This window comes from Pantherophis guttatus, chromosome 8 (assembly GCF_059756535.1).
Source record: "Pantherophis guttatus breed Tessera chromosome 8, ASM5975653v1, whole genome shotgun sequence".
NCBI classification, from domain to species: domain Eukaryota; kingdom Metazoa; phylum Chordata; class Lepidosauria; order Squamata; family Colubridae; genus Pantherophis; species Pantherophis guttatus.
In genome coordinates, this window is record NC_142070.1 from 72,445,377 (window position 1) to 72,464,576 (window position 19,200).

At 43.4% G+C, this 19,200-nt stretch overlaps 1 protein-coding gene across 5 annotated transcripts in view; it reads left to right on the forward strand.

The window, feature by feature from the left end:
• Positions 1-19,200, forward strand: part of PDGFRA (platelet derived growth factor receptor alpha) — a 74,383-nt gene that overhangs the window by 34,007 nt on the left and 21,176 nt on the right. For all 5 annotated transcript variants that reach the window (XM_087875334.1, XM_087875336.1, XM_087875335.1 and 2 more), the window contains 8 exons: positions 3,038-3,161; positions 4,755-4,948; positions 6,496-6,590; positions 7,668-7,800; positions 9,269-9,373; positions 11,584-11,694; positions 13,380-13,533; positions 16,416-16,582. In XM_087875334.1, the coding sequence (XP_087731460.1) occupies positions 3,038-3,161; positions 4,755-4,948; positions 6,496-6,590; positions 7,668-7,800; positions 9,269-9,373; positions 11,584-11,694; positions 13,380-13,533; positions 16,416-16,582 (1,083 nt within the window). The remainder of the gene's footprint in view (positions 1-3,037; positions 3,162-4,754; positions 4,949-6,495; positions 6,591-7,667; positions 7,801-9,268; positions 9,374-11,583; positions 11,695-13,379; positions 13,534-16,415; positions 16,583-19,200) is intronic.

The window sequence follows — 19,200 nt, forward strand, 5'->3', positions numbered from 1 at the left end:
GAGTCGCCAGCCGACACTCTCTGGCCGACGGGACCCCAAGGAGGCCCTCCCTGTGAGAGCGCACCGGGCGATGGGGAGCTGTCGCTGGCCGCAGATGGTCTGCCAGGTACCCCAGGCCTAAGCCACGTAGGGCTTTATAGGTAATTACCAGCACCTTGAATCTCACCCGGAGGGCAACCGGTAGCCAATGCAGGTCCCGCAGGAGGAGTGTAACATGAGAGTGTCGGGACACTCCCATCACTACCCGCGCGGCTGCATTCTGCACCAGCTGAAGCCTCCGGGTGGTCTTCAAGGGCAGCCCCATGTAGAGAGCATTGCAGTAGTAATATCTGTAAGTAATAATAAGTATTGGAAGCCTAAACTCTGAGATAAGGAACGCTTTGTTAACATTGAACATTGAATTAGCTAATTTTAAGTTGAAATAGTCAATTTAAGTCTTGATTCCTCACATTTTTTTCATAGGAATAAATACGTTTTTAACAGAAAGCTTGTTAAAAGCAATATTTTATCCAGTTGCCTATATTGTATTGTTGACAAAATGGTCCCAGATATTCTGTATTTAACAACAGAATATTGCTAATTCAGAAGGTGTAATTCCCTCTGGAGTCAGTACTAATAGTGCTTCTTTAGTGACGGTTTGCAGTTATGGTGGTAACGAAAAGGTAACCAATCCTTGCATTTATGATCTTTGCAAGTCTGTGAATAGAATAGAATAGAATAGAATAGAATAGAATAGAATAGAATAGAATAGAATAGAATAGAATAGAATTTTTTATTGGCCAAGTGTGATTGGACATACAAGGAATTTGTCTTTGGTGCATAAGCTCTCAGTGTACATAAAAAAAAGATACGTTCATCAAGAATCATAAGGTACAACACTTAATGATAGTCATAGGGTACAAATAAGCAATCAGGAAACAATATCAGTATAAATCATAAGGATACAAGCAACAAAGTTACAGTCATACAGTCATAAGTGGAAGGAGATGGGTGGTGGGAACGATGAGAAGATTAATAGCAGTTAAAGGCAGAAAAGCAAAAGTAGTTAAAGCAGAGTAAAGCTGAAGTAAAATCATAACCACAGTCCTAGTTTCACAGCTTTCCTTGCTGACCAAGTTGTTTGTCCCAATTTTGTTCCGCTAAGAGAGGACTACCCATAAACTATCAGTTCCCACTGAAAATGGAGAAATAGCTTGGCCTCATACCACTTATCTTCATGGTACTGATTTCCATATATATTGGATTTCAGTTCTCACGATTTGTAAGTACCCTGGGTATTGGGCCATATTGGCTGAGAATAAGGGAAAATCAACAGATCCCAAACCCATCAGATTAAAGAAAGTTTCCTTATGCAGCTTGTGACTCAGTTTAGTTGGGGGTACCTCTGGGAAAATGTCCAATGTATTGTCATCTAAGTAATGCAATCTTCCTATTTAGAAGTAAATTATGGTGAATTATTCTCTGTTGTGGCCTGTCGGCCGCTGGCCCCTCCAGCAGCTGAATCAGATGAGGAGGAGGCATGGGAGTCAGGATCAGCATCAAAGCAACCTGAGAGCTCTGAGGGGGAAGAGGGAATGGAGCTATCAGAAAGACAGAGAAAGGGCGTGGTCCATCTGTCATCCCTCAGATGGAAAGTCAACAGCCCCCAGGTCTGGAGGTGGCTGATGAGGAAGAGGAGGAACAGCTGGGTCCAGTGCCTGATGTGCAGAAGGCAGAGGAGAGGAGAGCAGTGGAAATCTATGGGCCGATTCTTGGGATGGAAAAACCATCGTCGCTAGTGAAGCCCCACCCTAGCTCTGGAGATAAAAAGGCAGGGGGCAGAGTTGAATAGATATGGCAGACAAAATATTCATCTTGTTAGCCTGTGGTGAGAGAGAAACTTTTTGCCGGGGCTGCTGGCGCTCCTAATAAAGGAATCATTGAGTTAACTTGAGAGGGTTTGTTGTATTTGGGGAGCTGGGTCATAATACTCTCCCTTTTATTTATTTTATTTTATTTTATTTATTTTATTTTGATTTATATGCTGCCTTTCTCCGGAGACTCAGGGCGGCTTACAAGGCATTAAGCGTTAAGCAATAGCCTTTGTATATTTTATACAAAGTCAGCTTATTGCCCCCACAAACCGGCTCCTCATTTTACCTACCTTAGAAAGGATGGAAGGCTGAGTCGACCTTGAGCCTGGTGAGAATTGAACTCGCAGTAATTGCAGGCAGCTGGAAGCTAAATACTACCTTTAACAGTAGCATTAGTCTGCTGCGCCACTCAGGCTCCTTTTTGGCAAAGCAATCGCAGTACTTCCTGATACAGTTATGTTTATGTTTATGTTTTGTTTTATTAGATTTATATGCCGCCCTACTCCCGAAGGACTCAGGGCGGTGAACAGGCACAAAATAAAATACATAGATACAAAAGTTAAAAGACATAATTAAAACCAGATTAAATAATTTAGCCCGAGACAATTAAAAATCCCAATAATTTAAAACAGATTAAAATTTCGATTTAAAAGAATTTTAAAATGGGGGGGGGGAAATTAGGCCAGGCCGTCTTGCTGGAATAGGAGAGTCTTAAGAGCACGGCGGAAAGTGCGCAGATCCGCGATCCTCCGTATCTCTGGGGTGTTTAAATAAAGTTCATCTCATTGAGTTAAGAGAAAAATATTTCAGGTAAATAGGCCGGTGGTGGGTTGCTCCCGGTTCACACCGGTTTGGGAGAACCGGTAATAGCGGTAATGGGAGGCTCCGCTCAGCCACCCAGAAGTCATCAAATACGCTCTGCGGATGCGAGCGAACTGATAGCAAAGGTAAGCGAAACCCACCCCTGAAATCGGCATAGATAATTCGTATCATGCAGTAGACTGTCCTGTCTCAGGGAATATAAGCAACAAAACCTCACAAAAACCTGCGTCCATTTCTGAAGCTTCCTCAAGAAACAACGGGGTCTGCCAGGCAGATGTGAATTCAGAAATAGATGGGCTCTGAAGAAACCACCTCCAGCGCACAGATCTCTTACATGCTCTTCCCAATTTATCCCTTTTCAGTTCCAGCTTTAATTCGAGACCTGGTAGATAATCACCATGGCTCTTCTGGGCAGACAGTCAAATGTTTGGCAGAGGGCACACCCCTCCCCGATGTGGAATGGCTAGTTTGCAAGGACATTAAAAAGTAAGCCCTTTGATTTTTGGTCGCCTCGAGTAGTTCTATCTGATTGGCATAATAATATGTTTACTCTACCCTCCTTCTCATAATAGATATGTTCCCTAACTGGGTGCCTTCACGTTTTGTATTGCATTTCAACTCCCGTAACTCCAAAACTGGTAATCGTTTATTAGCTAATAATAAAGTAGTAATACAGAACGGCGATGGGTAGTAAGAATGGAGAATGGCTAACCGGTTATGGGAGTTGAAACCATTTAAAAATACGTTTTGACATCGCTGGTGTAAAGATTTCAGATCTGGGAGTGGGGATATCATTTTATTGATTAAAATACCTCTTGAATTTTTAACTCTTGAGTGCAATTGGTGTATTGTTAAGCGTGTGAATGCATATAATGTATCTTTAAACAACCCAAGCCACAAGATTTTTCTAATCGGAGTTGGAGAAATAGTAAATGGTTAATCATTTCTCTTACATGGTTGTCTACTCCACAGTTATTATTTTCTTCCTAGTCTAGTTTGATGAAAAGAAGGACTAAGGGCAACATGATAGCAGTGTTCCAATATCTCAGGGGTTGCCACAAAGAAGAGGGAGTCAAGCAGAGGTGGGTTTCAGCAGGTTCTGATCAGTTCTGGAGAACCGGTAGCGGAAATTCTGAGTAGTTCGGAGAACCGGTAGTTAAAATTCTGACTGGCCCCGCCCTCATCTATTCTCTGCCTCCCAAGTCCCAGCTGATCGGGAGGAAATGGGGATTTTGCAGTATCCTTCCCCCGGAGTGAGGAGGGAATGGAGATTTTACAGTATCCTTCCCCTGCCATGCCCACCAAGCCACGCCTACCAAGCCATGTCACGCCCACCAAGCCACACCCACAGAACCCGTAGTAAAAAAATTTGAAACCCACCACTGGAGTCAAGCTATTCTCCAAAGCACCTGAGGGCAGGACAAGAAGCAATGGGTAGAAACTAATTAAGGAGAGAAGCAACCTAGAACTAAGAAGAAATTTCCTAACAGTTAGAACAATTAATCAGTGGAACAAATTGCCTCCAGAAGTTGTGAATGCTCCAGCACTGGAAGTTTTTAAGAAGATGGTTGAATGGCTTATTGGATAACCATTTGTCTGAAATGGTATAGGATTTCCTTCCTGAGCAGGGGGTTGGACTAGAAGACCTCCAAGGTCCCTTCCAACTCTGCTGTTCTATTTTATTCCTTATAGAATCTGGTACCCCTTGTGCATTGGAGTTACATATAATTTAAAGCCCAAGATTAATTGTTAATAATAAGTCAACCTAACAAGATTAAACTGTGTCTAACAATATTTCCAAAGTTTAAATTTTGTGTGAAAAGCAGGCTATCAATCTATCAAATAAATACTTTGGTATAAAGAAGAACAACTGAGATTTGTCCACATACATGGTACCATTCTTAATACTCCTGAAATGTTGCTTGTAGTCTAAATCAGTGGTTGTGGTTGAAAGACAATGTTGATTCTGCTTGGGCAACGAGTGATGTAAAGATGCACGTAAAGATATTTATTCCCTCAATAATCTTCAGTAAAAGAAGATTCTTTGGCGGAATCAATCAAAAAGCGACTTCTTTCTAGATGCAACAATGACACCTCATGGACTCTCCTGACCAACAATATCTCTGATGTCACGGTGGAGACTCATCTCGATGAAAGGAACATGGTAGCCAGTCAGGTGACTTTTCAGAAGGTGGAAGAAATAATGGCCGTTCGCTGTATGGCAAAGAATGACCTTCGGACTGTTACAAGAGAACTGAAGCTTGTGGCTCCTAGTAAGTTGACTTTGATCAAAGTACCGTATTTTTTGGAGTATAAGACGCACCAGAGTATAAGACGCACCTTAGTTTTTGGGGAGGAAAATAAGAAAAAAGCTGATTGGCAGGTGGATCAGCCCCAATCAGCTTTTTCCCAGAGGTGAATTTTAGCAACAGGTTCCTTGGTTGTGAGCTCTGTGCCTTGCTTTTTTTTTTTGCTTTTTTTTCTGCCTCTGAAACTCTGTTTCAGAAAAAACTTTTTTTTCTACCTCTGAAAGCCTCCGAAACAGAGCTTAGAAAAAAAAGCCTTTGAAGCTCTGTTTCTGAGGATTTTTTTCTGAAGCTCTGTTTGGAGGATTTTTTTTCTGAAGTTCTGTTTCTGAGGATTTTTTTTTTTGAAGCTCTGTTTGGAGGATTTTTTTTCTGAAGTTCTGTTTCTGAGGATATTTTTCTGAAGCTCTGTTCAGAGGCTTTTTTTCTGAAGCTCTGTTTGGAGGATTTTTTTCTGAAGCTCTGTTTGAGAAGCTGGGCAGGGCTACATTTGGAGTATAAGACGCACCCAGATTTTCACCCTCTTTTTTGGGGGAAACAGGTGTGTCTTATACTCCGAAAAATACAGTACTTCCTCAGCCCCCAAAACTCGACGAATTCAGATATTTTTCCCCCAGAAGATATAATTAAAATGAGAAAAGATCTATTTGGTGTAGCACATATAACTGAAAATAAACATACATTAAAAACAAAAACATGTAAGTTTAGGCTAGCTTTTATAACATAACAGACTAAACCTATGCTTCTAGTCCTCAATTTACCACCACAATTGAGCCCAGAATTTATGTTGCCCCACCTTAAGCGCGTTCTTGCTGCGTTGCTAAGTGAATCACTGCAGTCGTTAACGTTAGCACGGTTGTTAAGTGAATCTGGCTTCCCCGTTGACCTTGTTTGTCAGAAGGTCGCAAAAGCTGATCCCGTGATCCCGTGACACAGCAATCATCATAAATATGAACCAGTTGGCATCCGAATGTAAATCGCGTGATTCCAGGGATGCCGCAATGGTCATAAGTGTGAAAAGTGGTCATAAGTCACTTTTTCCCCCAGTGCCATTGTAACTTTGAATGGTCACGAAAGGAACTGTTATAAGTTGAGGAATATCTGTATAGATGGGACAGATTTTTTATTTGCAATGTATCTGTCGAAGGAAGAGGAGCAATTTATAAACCTCTTAGACAAAAGGGGATTTGTCTTCATTGTTGATGCATCTGGACTGTTCCCACACATTTCCTTTTGTTTTGCTTTTAACAAGGATGACAGAGGAAGGGAAGTGAACTATATAGTGAATTTTTAAATGGCTTAATTTGGAAAGATTGGAAACAAAGATTTTGTTTTTGTTTTTTGCTGGCCTGAAATCTCCGTTGTAGGATGTTTACATGAGCGTTTGTGGGTTAACTTCATTAGGTTTGCCTAACTCCTATGTTAATATCAGTGTTACGGCACCCAAAGTCGCAGTGAAAAGTTCTTTTGCTTTAAAAAAGAAATGAAAGAATCCTATGTGATTCTCCTTACAGCATTAAGATCGGAACTCACTGTGGCTGCTACTGTCCTGGTCCTCCTGGTGATTGTAATAATTGCGCTGATTGTCTTGGTAATCATCTGGAAACAGGTAAGGAGAAAATCCATCCTTTAGACCAGAGTCCCCCAACCTTTCAGGGTTGAATGCTCGGAGTAGGGGGAGGGGGGAAAGACGGGGTGATTTTGTGGGAGTGGCAAGCACATGTTGGTGTGTACGCGCATGAGCGAGTGCCCGCAATGTTCGTGGTGATGCTTGCGCGAGTGGGGCCACAAATGCCTGCAATGATGCTTGCACAAATGGGGCCGCGGGCGCCCACGATGATGCTCACATACGTAGGGATGTGCGCACACCAGCCAGCTACTCATGCAGCCCAATGGGCAATTAGCTCACGGCCCGGTAGTGGGCCCCGCAACCCACAGGTTGGGGACCCCTGCTCTAAACCACATTCTGCATGATTTCCTGCAGGAGTGTCAAAACTCAGTTTCACTGAGGGCCTCATCAAGGCTGTGGTTGACCTCTGGGGGGGAGGGTGGGGGGTGTGATCAACTGGGTGGGCATGGCCAGCTGGGTGGGCGTGGCCAGTTGACACCACTCAGCAAACGGCTGGCATGTTTCCTCTTTGCATTGGATAGACCAGGCTGAAGCGATGTAGGCCAGCCCCTTACATTTTCCAGGATGGCCCCATGGGCCGGATCCAGTGGTGGGATCGCCACCTATTCGGGAGAACCGGTTGTTAACTTTCTAAGCAGTTCGGAGAACCGGTTATTGGAAGAAATCTTATTTTGTATTTTTTCCAATTGACAGGGCTAATCCTGTAAGGAAGGCAGGAAGGAAACATTCTGGTGTTATTTCTAGCCTAATCTTTATTGCCCTGCTTACAGAAACTGCCTCTCTGGTTAACCCTTATTACATTGTAACAGCTAGGGCGAAGCACCCATTGACGTGAGTGATGTTGAGTTGGCCATGCCCACACTGTCACATGACCACCAAGCCACGCCTTCCCATCTGGTCATTAGGGCAGAGAACCAGTTGTTAAATTATTTGAATCCCACCACTGGCCGGATCTGACCAGATGGTGGCCCGGATGCAGCTTGCGGGCCTTGAGTTTGACACCCCTGATTTACTGTATTGGGATGAAACTGATCTTCCATGTCTTCTTTTGCACAGAAACCCAGATATGAGATCAGATGGAGAGTCATTGAGTCTATCAGCCCCGACGGCCATGAGTACATCTATGTGGACCCTATGCAACTGCCCTACGATTCAAGATGGGAATTCCCTAGAGACGGACTAGTGCTAGGTAAGGATCGCGCAAAGGATTGTGGTTGTTGCTGCCGTTGAGAAAAGAGTCTCGGATTTTTCATAGGAAACTTCAAGAGACATTATTCCCATTAATTATGTGCCAGAAATGATTTTGACACCAAAGTGGCAGGAATAGCCAATATAGGTAGTCCTCGAGTTACGACCACAATTGAGCCCAACATTTATGTTGCTAAGTGAAACATTTGCTAAGTGAGTTTGGCCCCATTTTACGACCTTTCTTGCCGTTGTTGTTAAGTAAATCACTGCAACTAGTAACCTGCTTATTAAGCAAATCTGGCTTCCCTGCTCATCAGAAGGTCGTAAAAAGTCATGTGACCCCGGGATGCTGCAACGGTCATAAGTATGAACCAGTTGCCAAGCATCTGGATTTTGATCACGTGATCACGGGGAGGCTGCAAAGATTGTAACGGTGAAAAGCGGTTGTTAGTCACTTTTTTCAGCATCGTTTTCAGCCTTTCGGTTCTTGGAAGATGTTTTTATGGTGGTGAAATGGAAAATATTTTTCTCCACTTTTTTGGGGTTTCATGATAAATCCCAGTAACAGTGGAGCAGTTCCTCCTGTTTCTATTCCCTGGCCTGGAGCTGAACAAATGTCCTACTGTTGATTGTGACATGATGAAAAAGAAAAGAGCTTGGGCACTTCTGCTTGCTCAGGCCATCTTCCTTCCCACCTGTTCTCATGCTTCCTTCCTTATTTATTTATCTGTCTGTCTGTCTGTCTGTCTGTCTGTCTGTCTGTCTGTCTGTCTGTCTTTCCGTCTGTCCCTCCATCTATCCATCCATCCATTCATCCATCCATCCATCCATCCATCCATCCATCCATCCATCCATCCATCCATCCATCCATCCATCCATCCATCCATCCATCCATCCATCCATCCATCCATCCATCTATCTATCTATCTATCTATCTATCTATCTATCTATCTATCTATCTATCTATCTATCTATCTATCTATCTATCTATCGTACTTATTTACTTATTTATTTATTTATTTACTTATTAATTAATTAATTAATTATTAGCCTGGCTCGGTGGCTAAGACACTGAGTTTGTCGATCAGAAAGGTCGGCAGTTTGGCAGTTCGAATCCCTAGTACAGGTCTCCTGTGTGAGCAGGGGGTTGGACTACATGACCCCCAAGGTCCCTTCCAACTCTCTTACTGCTACTGTTATTTTACGCAAAACGAACTAATAATTTGTGACGTTAGAATTCTCAACTTTATCACGTCAGATGGTAGCTAGATGGGCATCCCTGTATAGAATTTCAATAAGGTCATATTTTTTTGAGTTTCAGTTCTTGCGTAATTAAAAACAGGGCCCCAGCGCTCAAGAAGGAGATATCGGGAGATTTTACTAGAAGGTTTTACAGAAGTACCAAGGCCACATGGCTCCAGAGTTAATTCTCAGTAACTGAATTCTTCTCTTCTCTCTCTTGTCTGTAGGTCGAATCCTTGGTTCTGGAGCTTTTGGGAAAGTAGTCGAAGGAACAGCCTATGGATTAAGCCGGTCACAACCAGTGATGAAAGTAGCTGTGAAGATGTTGAAACGTAAGCATGTTTTCCATTTATAGCTAATATAGTGCTTCATTCTCACTAATGCCATTGGAGTAGTATGGTGGCCTAGAGGTGGAGCTCTCGCCTCACAATCAGGAGGCTGTGAGTTCGATCCTACCGGTTCGGCCGAGCCGGTAGCGGTGACGATATGATGTCACCAAACTGGTTCTCTTTGTTCGGGAACTGGGCCCTCCCACCCCCGCCCCCCATGTTATTCTTACCTTTTATTTGGCCCTGCCCCCAATCTATTCGCTGCCTCCCGAGTCCTAGCTGATCGGCTAGAAGGAAAAAAACTGTTTAAACTCTTGCCGTGGGGCTTCAAAGGGCCGCCCTACAGCTGATCAGTGTTAAAAGGCAGTGTGGTGGTAGACTGGTGCCTCCAAAAACAAATGAGTAGACCAGTGCCTGCAAAAATACATGAGTAGATCAGTGCCTCCAAAAACAAATGGGTAGACCGGTACAGCTCTGCAAGCAGTTAAAAGCCTGGTAGACCAGTACCTCTGCTAAATCCTAAAGAATTGTCACATGACCATCAAACCACGCCCACAAAATAAGCCACACCCACAGAACCGGTAGTAAAAAAATTTAGAACCCACCCCTGGGCTGGTCCCAGAGTGGGGTGGGAATGGAGATTTTGCAATATCCTTCCCCTAGGAGTGGGGAGGGAATGGGGATTTTGCAGTATCCTTTCCCTGCCACACCCACCAAGCCACGCCCACCAGAGGTGGGTTTCAGCAGGTTCTGACCAGTTCTGGAGAACCGGTAGCGAAAATTATGAGTAGTTCAGAGAACCAGTAGTAAAAATTCTGACTGGCCCCGCCCCATCTATTCTCTGCCTCCCAATTCCCAGCTGATTGGGAAGAAATTGGGATTTTGTAGTAACCTTCCCCTGGATTGGGGAGGGAATGGAGATTTTACAGTATCCTTCCCCTGCCACGCCTACCAAGCCACACCCAGCAAGCCATGTCAGGCCCAGCAAGCCACACCCACAGAGCCGGTAGTAAAAAAATTTGAAACCCACCACTGGCACCCACCAAGCCACACCATGCCCACCAAGCCATGCCCACAGAACCGGTAGTAAAAAAAAAAAAATGAATTTCACCACTGATAAGCAGTGACTATTAGCATAGGACACTTGTATATCAGCAGTCTGCTAATATTCTGCTTCTTTGAAAAATAATTTGAATCTGACACTGGAATCGACTTCAGTTATATCCATCTCAAAATACAGAGAAAAATGCTTTTTTTTTTTTTAAAAAAAATAAATTTTATTTATATGCCGCCCTTCTCCGGAGACTCAGGGCGCTTACAAGGCAAGCCTTCATACTTTTGTATATTTATACAAAGTCAGCTTATTGCCCCCACAAACTGGGTCCTCAATTTACCTACCTTAGAAAGGATGGAAGGCTGAGTCGACCTTGAGCCTGGTGAGAATTGAACTCGCAGTAATTGCAGGCAGCTGGATGTTAAATGCTGCCTTAGGAGGCATTAGCCTCCTACGCCACTCAGGCTCCTCAGAGAACTCCAAGAGAAGAAAGAATAATTTGTTTGTGCCTTTCTCCGTGCTTTCCAGTATGTGTATCTGTGTGCCTATATGTGTGTGCAGTTGTTTGCTGATTTGTAAGAAATCACCCAAATGATTGCTATGCCACCATTCCTCTGTTGTGAAGAGAATCAGAAGAAGATAGAAACAGGATACTGAACCTGTAGAATAGTGGGGAATATTGGCTGTTTTGAACATTTCTGCCATTGGGAAATAGACTACCCAAAAATACTACCTACCGCTGAATTGCAGCAATTCAAAGAAGAAAAAAATACTGATTTTGTTGAGATTCACAATAAATCAATTCATTTCCTCCAAACAAATGATAGGATGAGACAATCCATTCTGGATCTGATACCAAAATGGTGCGAAATAGTAATTTTGAAGTGTCCACGGTCTGATTCAGAAAGCAGTCTATACTGGGAGGAATTCAGACAAAGGTCCACGATACAAAGATATTACTGTTTTATTTATTAAACAAGTTAAGAAATCAGCAAAGAAAATGAAAATCATTTCCTTTCCCTAGCAGATCTTCTTTTGAAAAGTATTTTTTTCCCCAAGAAAATTCCTGTTCATAAAGAAACAGGGACCTTGGCTGCTTACTTCTGTATTTCTGGAAAAAACACAATCTAATTCTCTGTGTACCATATTTTCCCACCAGCAACCGCAAGATCCAGCGAAAAGCAGGCTCTCATGTCCGAATTAAAGATAATGACTCACCTTGGCCCCCATTTGAACATCGTCAACCTCTTAGGAGCTTGCACAAAATCAGGTAAATTTCTCAAGCAGGTATCTTTGTCCCTTTCTGTTGAAAAAAGAAACACCTGGAACATCAGGCTCGCTTGCTCTCATTGAGCTAGTATTTAGAAGAGTAGGCTGTAATTTAACAGATCAAACACCAGCCATTCTACTCGATCCCTGTTACAATTCGTTAAACAAGTCTTCCCAGCACGATATTCTTCGGTGTTGTGGTCCGCCAGCAGCCTGCGGAGCTGGCAGCGGAGTCAGACAGTGAGGAGGCTGGGGAGGAACATGGGCCAGTCCTGGAGTCTGGGGAAGGCCCGGATGAGGGCTCTGCATCGGAGGCAGAGATGGGGCCAGGGCCATCTGGGAGTGATGCGCGAACTCCGGAGCCCCCAGAGTTGAACAGCAAAGAGGCAGAGGAACAGGAGGAGCCTGTTCCTAGTGCACGCATGTGCAGAGCTGCCAGAAGGCAAGAGCGCTAAAGCAAAAGGGATGACTCAGGAGTAAGGCCAGGAGATGATTGGCCCCTCCTATAAGGCTTAAAAGAGAAACAAAGGCACTTGGGGACTTTTGCAGGCAAGCAAAACGTTGCTAACTCTGTTTCCAGTTGGCATCCCTTATTTGTTTCTGAACTTTGTGGGGCTTTGCCAAGTAAGGCCTTTGGCAGGGTGTCAAAGAAGGTAAAGGTTGGTGATTATTCTGAAGGACTTCTTCTGAAGGACTTGTTTTGCAACTAATTGGCTCTCAGCTGGGAATGAATGTAATTCTCAGCTGTTACAATAAAATAGGTTTGTTTGGGACTAATTGTGTCTTGTAATGACTCAGTAAGCCTAGGTCACAACATTCAGATGTGTTGGTGCTACAACCGCAGATCTGCTCAAATTACAATTCCATGAATGATTAGCCAGCATGGCAAGCACATCTGGAAAGTGCCACGTTCAGGAAGGTAGCATGATATCACCATTATTCTATAATTATTGTCAAGCTGTATTATCAGGATTGTGTAATTTAAGACCTACCAGACCAAACCCAGCCTCTTTAGCCATAGAAAGAATCTACAAGGGACTTCTGAGTAAAGAAGGGTTGTTGTGAACATGGCTAGTACCGCTAATCATTCATAGTTCCTGACCTTCAGGTTTCAGAACTTTTCTGACAACCTTTAAGGATGTGGTGTTTATGTGCATAATTCAGTGCAGAAAAGTCTCTGATGACCACTAAGTATGTCTCAAAAGGCAGATTTTATTTCCGGGAGATCTCTCTCACTGGTTTGCTTTTCTGACAAGAATGGGAGATGATTCAAAGAGCTTCTTCGTGCTTCTTGTAGTTTGTACGCTGAGAAAGCATACTTGTTTTTCGGTACGCAATCAGAGGTGGTATTCAGCCGGTTCGGGAGAATCGGTAGTGGGGGTGCAATCCCGTCCTATATCGCTGTGTTTTTGATGCTGCATGCATGCGTGGACGGCGCGAGCGAGTGAATTGCCGGGTTGTTTTGACGTTGCATGCATGTGTGAATGGTGCGTGCGAGCGAGCAAATTGTCGTGTTTTGTGACGCCGCACGCTTACATTTCTGGTGCTGGGCGAACCAGTTGCTACAGTATGTGAATCCCACCTCTGTACACAATCACTATCCTTGGGACACCGATCTCTAATTAGTTTCCACACACGACTTCCCTGTGGCATTAAGTATTGTTCTGCTTTGTTCCTCTTCGTTAGGTCCAATATACATCATAACAGAATACTGTTTTTATGGAGACTTGGTGAACTACCTCCATAAAAATAGGGATAACTTTCTGAGTCGACATCCTGAAAAAGCAAAGACGGATCTGGACATCTTTGGCATTAATTCTGCAGATGAAAGCACTAGAAGGTAAGCTTTAGCTATAAAGTAATCAAAGACATAATATTTGTTAGGAAATGATAGTTACCTAACTTGTTGGGTTGGCAATATATAAACTCTCAATATAGCTTTAAGACGGTATTGCTGTATTGCATCATACTGTGTCCTGATTGGTTAGCTCTGTAGCCAATGTCCTTAAGAGGGAGTTAGAAACATGGTTTGTTTCTCTTTGCTGACTATTATTGCTCTTTGCTGTGTTTGCTACTGCTTGCAACTGTTTATTGTGTATGACTATGACGACTGGTAAGAAGACTTTGTTATTGGAATATCCCTGGACTATTGTTTTACTATCTACTGCTTTATCTGTGTATGACCTGGACTGTTTATTGGACTGTGCCTTATTACTATTTCCTAAAAGTAAACACAACTCAGTGTAACTGTGTGTTGGCTGTGATTATTTGCAACTGCTCTCAGTCACTTTCATGGGCACACCCTTGCTACTCTAAGGTTGCTCTGCGAATTCCTTAACAATATTAATTTGTTCTGTGCACCTTTGGCATATAGCCATTATGGCCACATGACTATGGAAATTGTCTTTGGACAATCCTAGCTCCCTTGGCCAAGAAACCCTAGAGTCGGACACAATTGGACAGGGAAACCTTTGTTCTGATTTAGGCTTCCTGAGCCAGTAAAAGCACACAATTAGTCCCAAAAACCCTCTTTTGATTTCAACAGCTGTGAATTCTGTTCATTCACAGCCCACAATGAGTCACAAATAGTTTGTAAAGAGTCCGACAGAAGTCTGCCACAGTCCTTCAGGATAAGGCTGATAAGCACCTATCTTTATCTCCCTTGACACGCTGCCAAAGACCTTATTAGCAATTAGCTTTGGAAGGCCACACGGAGCACAGAGTCAAAAAGGAGCTTCAGAATTTAAACCAACCAGAACAAACAAAGTTGCTTCCTGCAAAGGTTTACGTGCCTTTACTCCTCCTTTATGTCTTATGGGACGGACCAATCATCTCCAAGCCTTACTCCCAAGTCTCCCCTTTTGTCTTAACTGGCAGCTCTGCGCATGTGTGCACTAGGAACAGGCTCCCCCTGTTCCTCTGCCTCGCTGATGTCAGACTCTGGAGGCTCCGGAGTCAGCACATAACTCCCAGATGGCCCTGGCCCCATCTCTGCCTCTGATGCAGAGCCCTCGTCCGAGCCTTCCCCAGACTCCAGAACTGGCCCATGTTCCTCCCCAGCCTCCTCACTGTCCGACTCCACTGCCAGCTCCGCAGGCTGTTGGCGGATCAAAACAACCTTTACCTTTTTACTGAGATGTGAGAGTCATGAGGCTGAGGAAACTACTCCAGAGCTTAATAGGGTCCATCCATACAATACGTTCATCATGAACCCTTCTTTATACTTCCAAGCCACACTGAAAATATTTAATGTAATGCTTACTTAATACAGGTAGTCCTCAAATTACCACCACAATTGAACCTAACATTTATGTTGCTGTGTGAGAAATTTGTTAAGCGGGTTTTGCCCCACCTTATTAAGTGACTCTCTGCAGTTGTTAAGTTAGTAACATGATTGTTAGGTCAATCTGGCTTCCCCATTGATTTTGATGCCCATTGATGCTGCAATGGTCGTAAGTGTGAAAAATGGTCCTAAGTCACTTTTTTCAGTTCCATTGTAACTTTGAACAGTCACTAAAAGAACTGTTGTAAGTCGAGGATGACCTGAAATGAGATAAAGCTCTCCATGTAATGAATACCAATATTATGGAAACTTTATAGTGTCTCCTTCATTATCACAAGGAAAATAAGTTTCTAATGGGATGAAGAAACACAGGGTAGATTTATTGATTAAGATTTTAAAGAATCAGTGAATCAAGACAACCATTGAAGAGTAATTTTGGGAATGGCCTACAGATTGCCGAAACTTTATTGTGACATCTATAATATCCAACCCCTGCTCCATAATCAACAAAGAAGAGATCAGTATATTAATAGCAATAGCACTTAGACTTATATACCACTTCATAGTGCTTTATAGACCTCTCTGAGCGGTTTTCATATTGCCCACCAACAATCTGGGTCCTTATTTTACCAACTGTTGTGGCTCCGTTGCCTGAGCCCGGGCTATCGACAGATGCAGACTCTGAGAGTGAGGGGGAGGAGTTGGCAAGGCCTCCCTCTCCAGGACCCTCCTCTCTGGCAATGCCTCCGGAGGATACCGAAGGCCAAACGATAGGCTGAGAGCCAAGCACGTCCCCGCAGCCACAGGTGGACAGCGATGAGGAAAATAAGTGCTGGCTGGACCCTCGCCAGAGGCGCAGGGAGAAGCGTGCACAGCAGAGGGGAAGGCGTGCCAGAGATTAGCTGAGTCACTGGACCACACCCCACAGGCTATAAAAGGGAGTGTGGTGGCCATTCAGACTCTGTGATGGACAAAGCTAATCTCTGGCGAGGCACTTTGCACCTTCGGACACAACACCTATTTGCTGTGGATTTAATTACAAACTGGACTATTCAAACTGTGTGTATTTTTGTCTGTGTTATCGGAGTAAAAGCTCTTGGCAGGCAGCCACAGAGTTGCTGCCAAGTTCCTTATCACTGATGTTGAGTGTTTGAAGAGTTTATTTAACCCTCGGCTGGCTGGTTGGGTGTGTGCATGGTACGGGGACAGAATACCAACCTTGGACGGATGGAAGGCTGAGCCAACCCTTAGCTAGTCAGGATCGAACTGCTGGCAGTCAGCAGAATTAGCCCGCAATACTGCATTCTAACCACTGCTCCATCACGGCTATAATAAGTATAATATTATACTTATAAGTGAAAGTATAATAGGTACAGTAAATATTCAGATCTCAATTTGTGCACTGTTCCTTTATATTGCTACTGTGCTTTTAATTCCAGCTATGTCATCCTGTCCTTTGAAAATAACGGTGAATATATGGACATGAAACAAGCTGACACAACTCAGTACGTGCCTATGTTAGAAAGAAAAGACAGGTCAAAATACTCTGACATCCAGAGATCTTTGTACGACCGCCCTGCTTCATATAAGAAAAAATCCATATTGGGTAAGTCTGCTTCATATGTTTTAGCATGTATAGCTAATTTTATTCGGCAAAGAATCAGATTAGATTAGGGTTAAGTTTTCTCTTTGCACTGTTTTTTTTTTCTGAACAAGTAATCTGAAGTCGCTGCTAATCTTTTTTTTTATTATTGAAAAGGAAATACAAATATTTCCCCCCCCGTTCCCCCCACCCTTTCCCCCCTTCATCCCACCCTCCCCCCCGACTTCCCAGAGCAAAATACAAGGTATTTCATTTAATCAAACATAAACTAGATTAATCTATTTATCCTCAAAGTACTGCATCCCCCACCGAAACCTTAACTCCACTACAGATAACCAAATACTTCTAATACTAACATTCATTCATAAGCTATTTGATATTTTCTTGTCTGATACTTATTTTGAATATAATCAATCCATCTTCTCCATTCCGATACGTATCTTTCTTGCGTGTGGTCCTTCAAGTACGCCGAGATTTTCGCCATTTCTGCTAGGTTTGTTACTTTCAATATCCACTCTTCAATAGTAGGCAAAGAGTCCTTCTTCCAATACTGGGCTACCAATAGCCTAGCTGCTGATATTAAGTTCAAAATCAATTTAGTCTCTGAAACTGTACAGTCCGTAATTATACCCAATAGAAACAATTGCTTCTAATCTTGTAGGAGAAAAAGTTCAGGATTTTGAGGCATGGCGCTGGTCATTTCACTTCTCTGTTTTATGGTTTTTGACTGTCCTACAGGACATTTATATTGTCCTGCACCATTTAGTTCTTTTATGATTGAGCTCATGGCAGAAGTGATCGCTATTAGTTTTGTTTTTTTGTATGTGTGTCTTTCAAGCTTGATTGCAATGGTCTCTTTCTATGTTCAGCTATTTACACGCGTAGAAGGATAGCTAAGGATCAAGTCTTATGGCCATTTCGGCGTTCAATTTACTTAAAAATTGAATTATTTCAGCTTGGTTTTAGAGGTCATATAAAGTCTGAAAGATTACAGCAGCATCATCTCATTGGTTATAATCTGAATTATAACTGCTTCACGAAGAACCTAATGTATTTCTTCTTCCTGTAAAATCATCTGCGTTGCCACAGATGATAGCTTCTAAGTAACTTAAAGTGAATCTCCAAAAGTAAGCAGGGCTAGATCTAGCTAGTAGTCGGATGAGAAATTCCAGAGTATAGATTAGTTTGGGAAGTCAAAAAGACATCATGGAAGAAAGCAATGGCGAATTCATTGCCATTAATTTCCAATGGTTGGAAACTAATCAAAAAGACAGAAGCAACCTGGAATTAAGGAGAAACTTCCTAACAGTGAGGATAATTAACCAGTTGAACAAGTTGCCTCCAGAAATCGTGGGGGCTTCATCCCTGGAGTTTTTAAGAAGGGTCTAGATAACCACTTATCTGAAATAGTATAGGTTTTCCTGCTTGAACAGGGGGCTGGACTAGAGGACCTCCAAGATCCATTCTATTCTATTCTATTCTATTCTATTCTATTCTATTCTATTCTATTCTATTCTATTCTATTCTATTCTATTCTATTCTATTCTATTCTATTCTATTCTATCACATGGTTTCTTCTTCTTCTTCTTCTTCTTCTTCTTCTTCTTCTTCTTCTTCTTCTTCTTCTTCTTCTTCTTCTTCTTCTTCTTCTTCTTCTTCTCCTCCTCCTCCTCCTCCTCCTCCTCCTCCTCCTCCTCCTCCTCCTCCTCCTCCTCCTCCTCCTCCTCCTCCTCCTCCTCCTTTTTCTCCTCCTCCTCCTTCTCCTTCCTCTGTTCCATACTGCTACCAGAAAAGCAACATAGATGCCTTCACAGAGTCACCCATAACGAAGCTCAATTCAAGGGAGTCTTCACTTAAAAAAACATTTTGGCATAATCAGAAATCCAAATAGCATTAACATACCTGAAACAAATGTTGCAGCGCTATTGCACACTAGTACATGTTTTGTGCGCTAGGAAGGATCGAAAATAAAGTTATTGAAGCAATTGGAATATCCAAAGCTACGTAGCGGTTGATTCATAAGATTCCCAAACATTGAATCTCAGAAAGTTTCTGTATCTTGAAGAATGCTACAAAAGGCAGAATCATACAAGATGTTAACATTTCCTACTTCAGGGGACAGGCAAAAATATACCAGTGGAGTTTTTCTTTCTGCAAATGATGGTTATATTGTTTCTTACGATTCAGTTGATTACAGGGGTGAAATGCTCCCGGTTCGGACTGGTTCGCCCAAACCGGTAGCGATGGAGACCAATGGTTTGGGGAACTGGTAGCGATGGCGGCCGGTGGTTTGGGGAACCGGTAGCGATGGCGGCCGGTGCTTTGGGGAACCGGTAGCGATGGCGGCCGGTGGTTTGGGGAACCGGTAGCGATGGCGGCCGGTGCTTTGGGGAACCGGTAGCGATGGCGGCCGGTGGTTGGGGAACCGGTAGCGATGGCGGCCAGTGGTTTGGGGAACCGGTAGCGATGGCGGCCAGTGGTTGGGGAACCAGTAGCGATGGCGGCCGGTGGTTTGGGGAACCGGTAGCGATGGCGGCCGGTGGTTTGGGGAACCGGTAGCGATGGCGGCCGGTGGTTTGGGGAACCGGTAGCGATGGCGGCCGGTGGTTTGGGGAACCGGT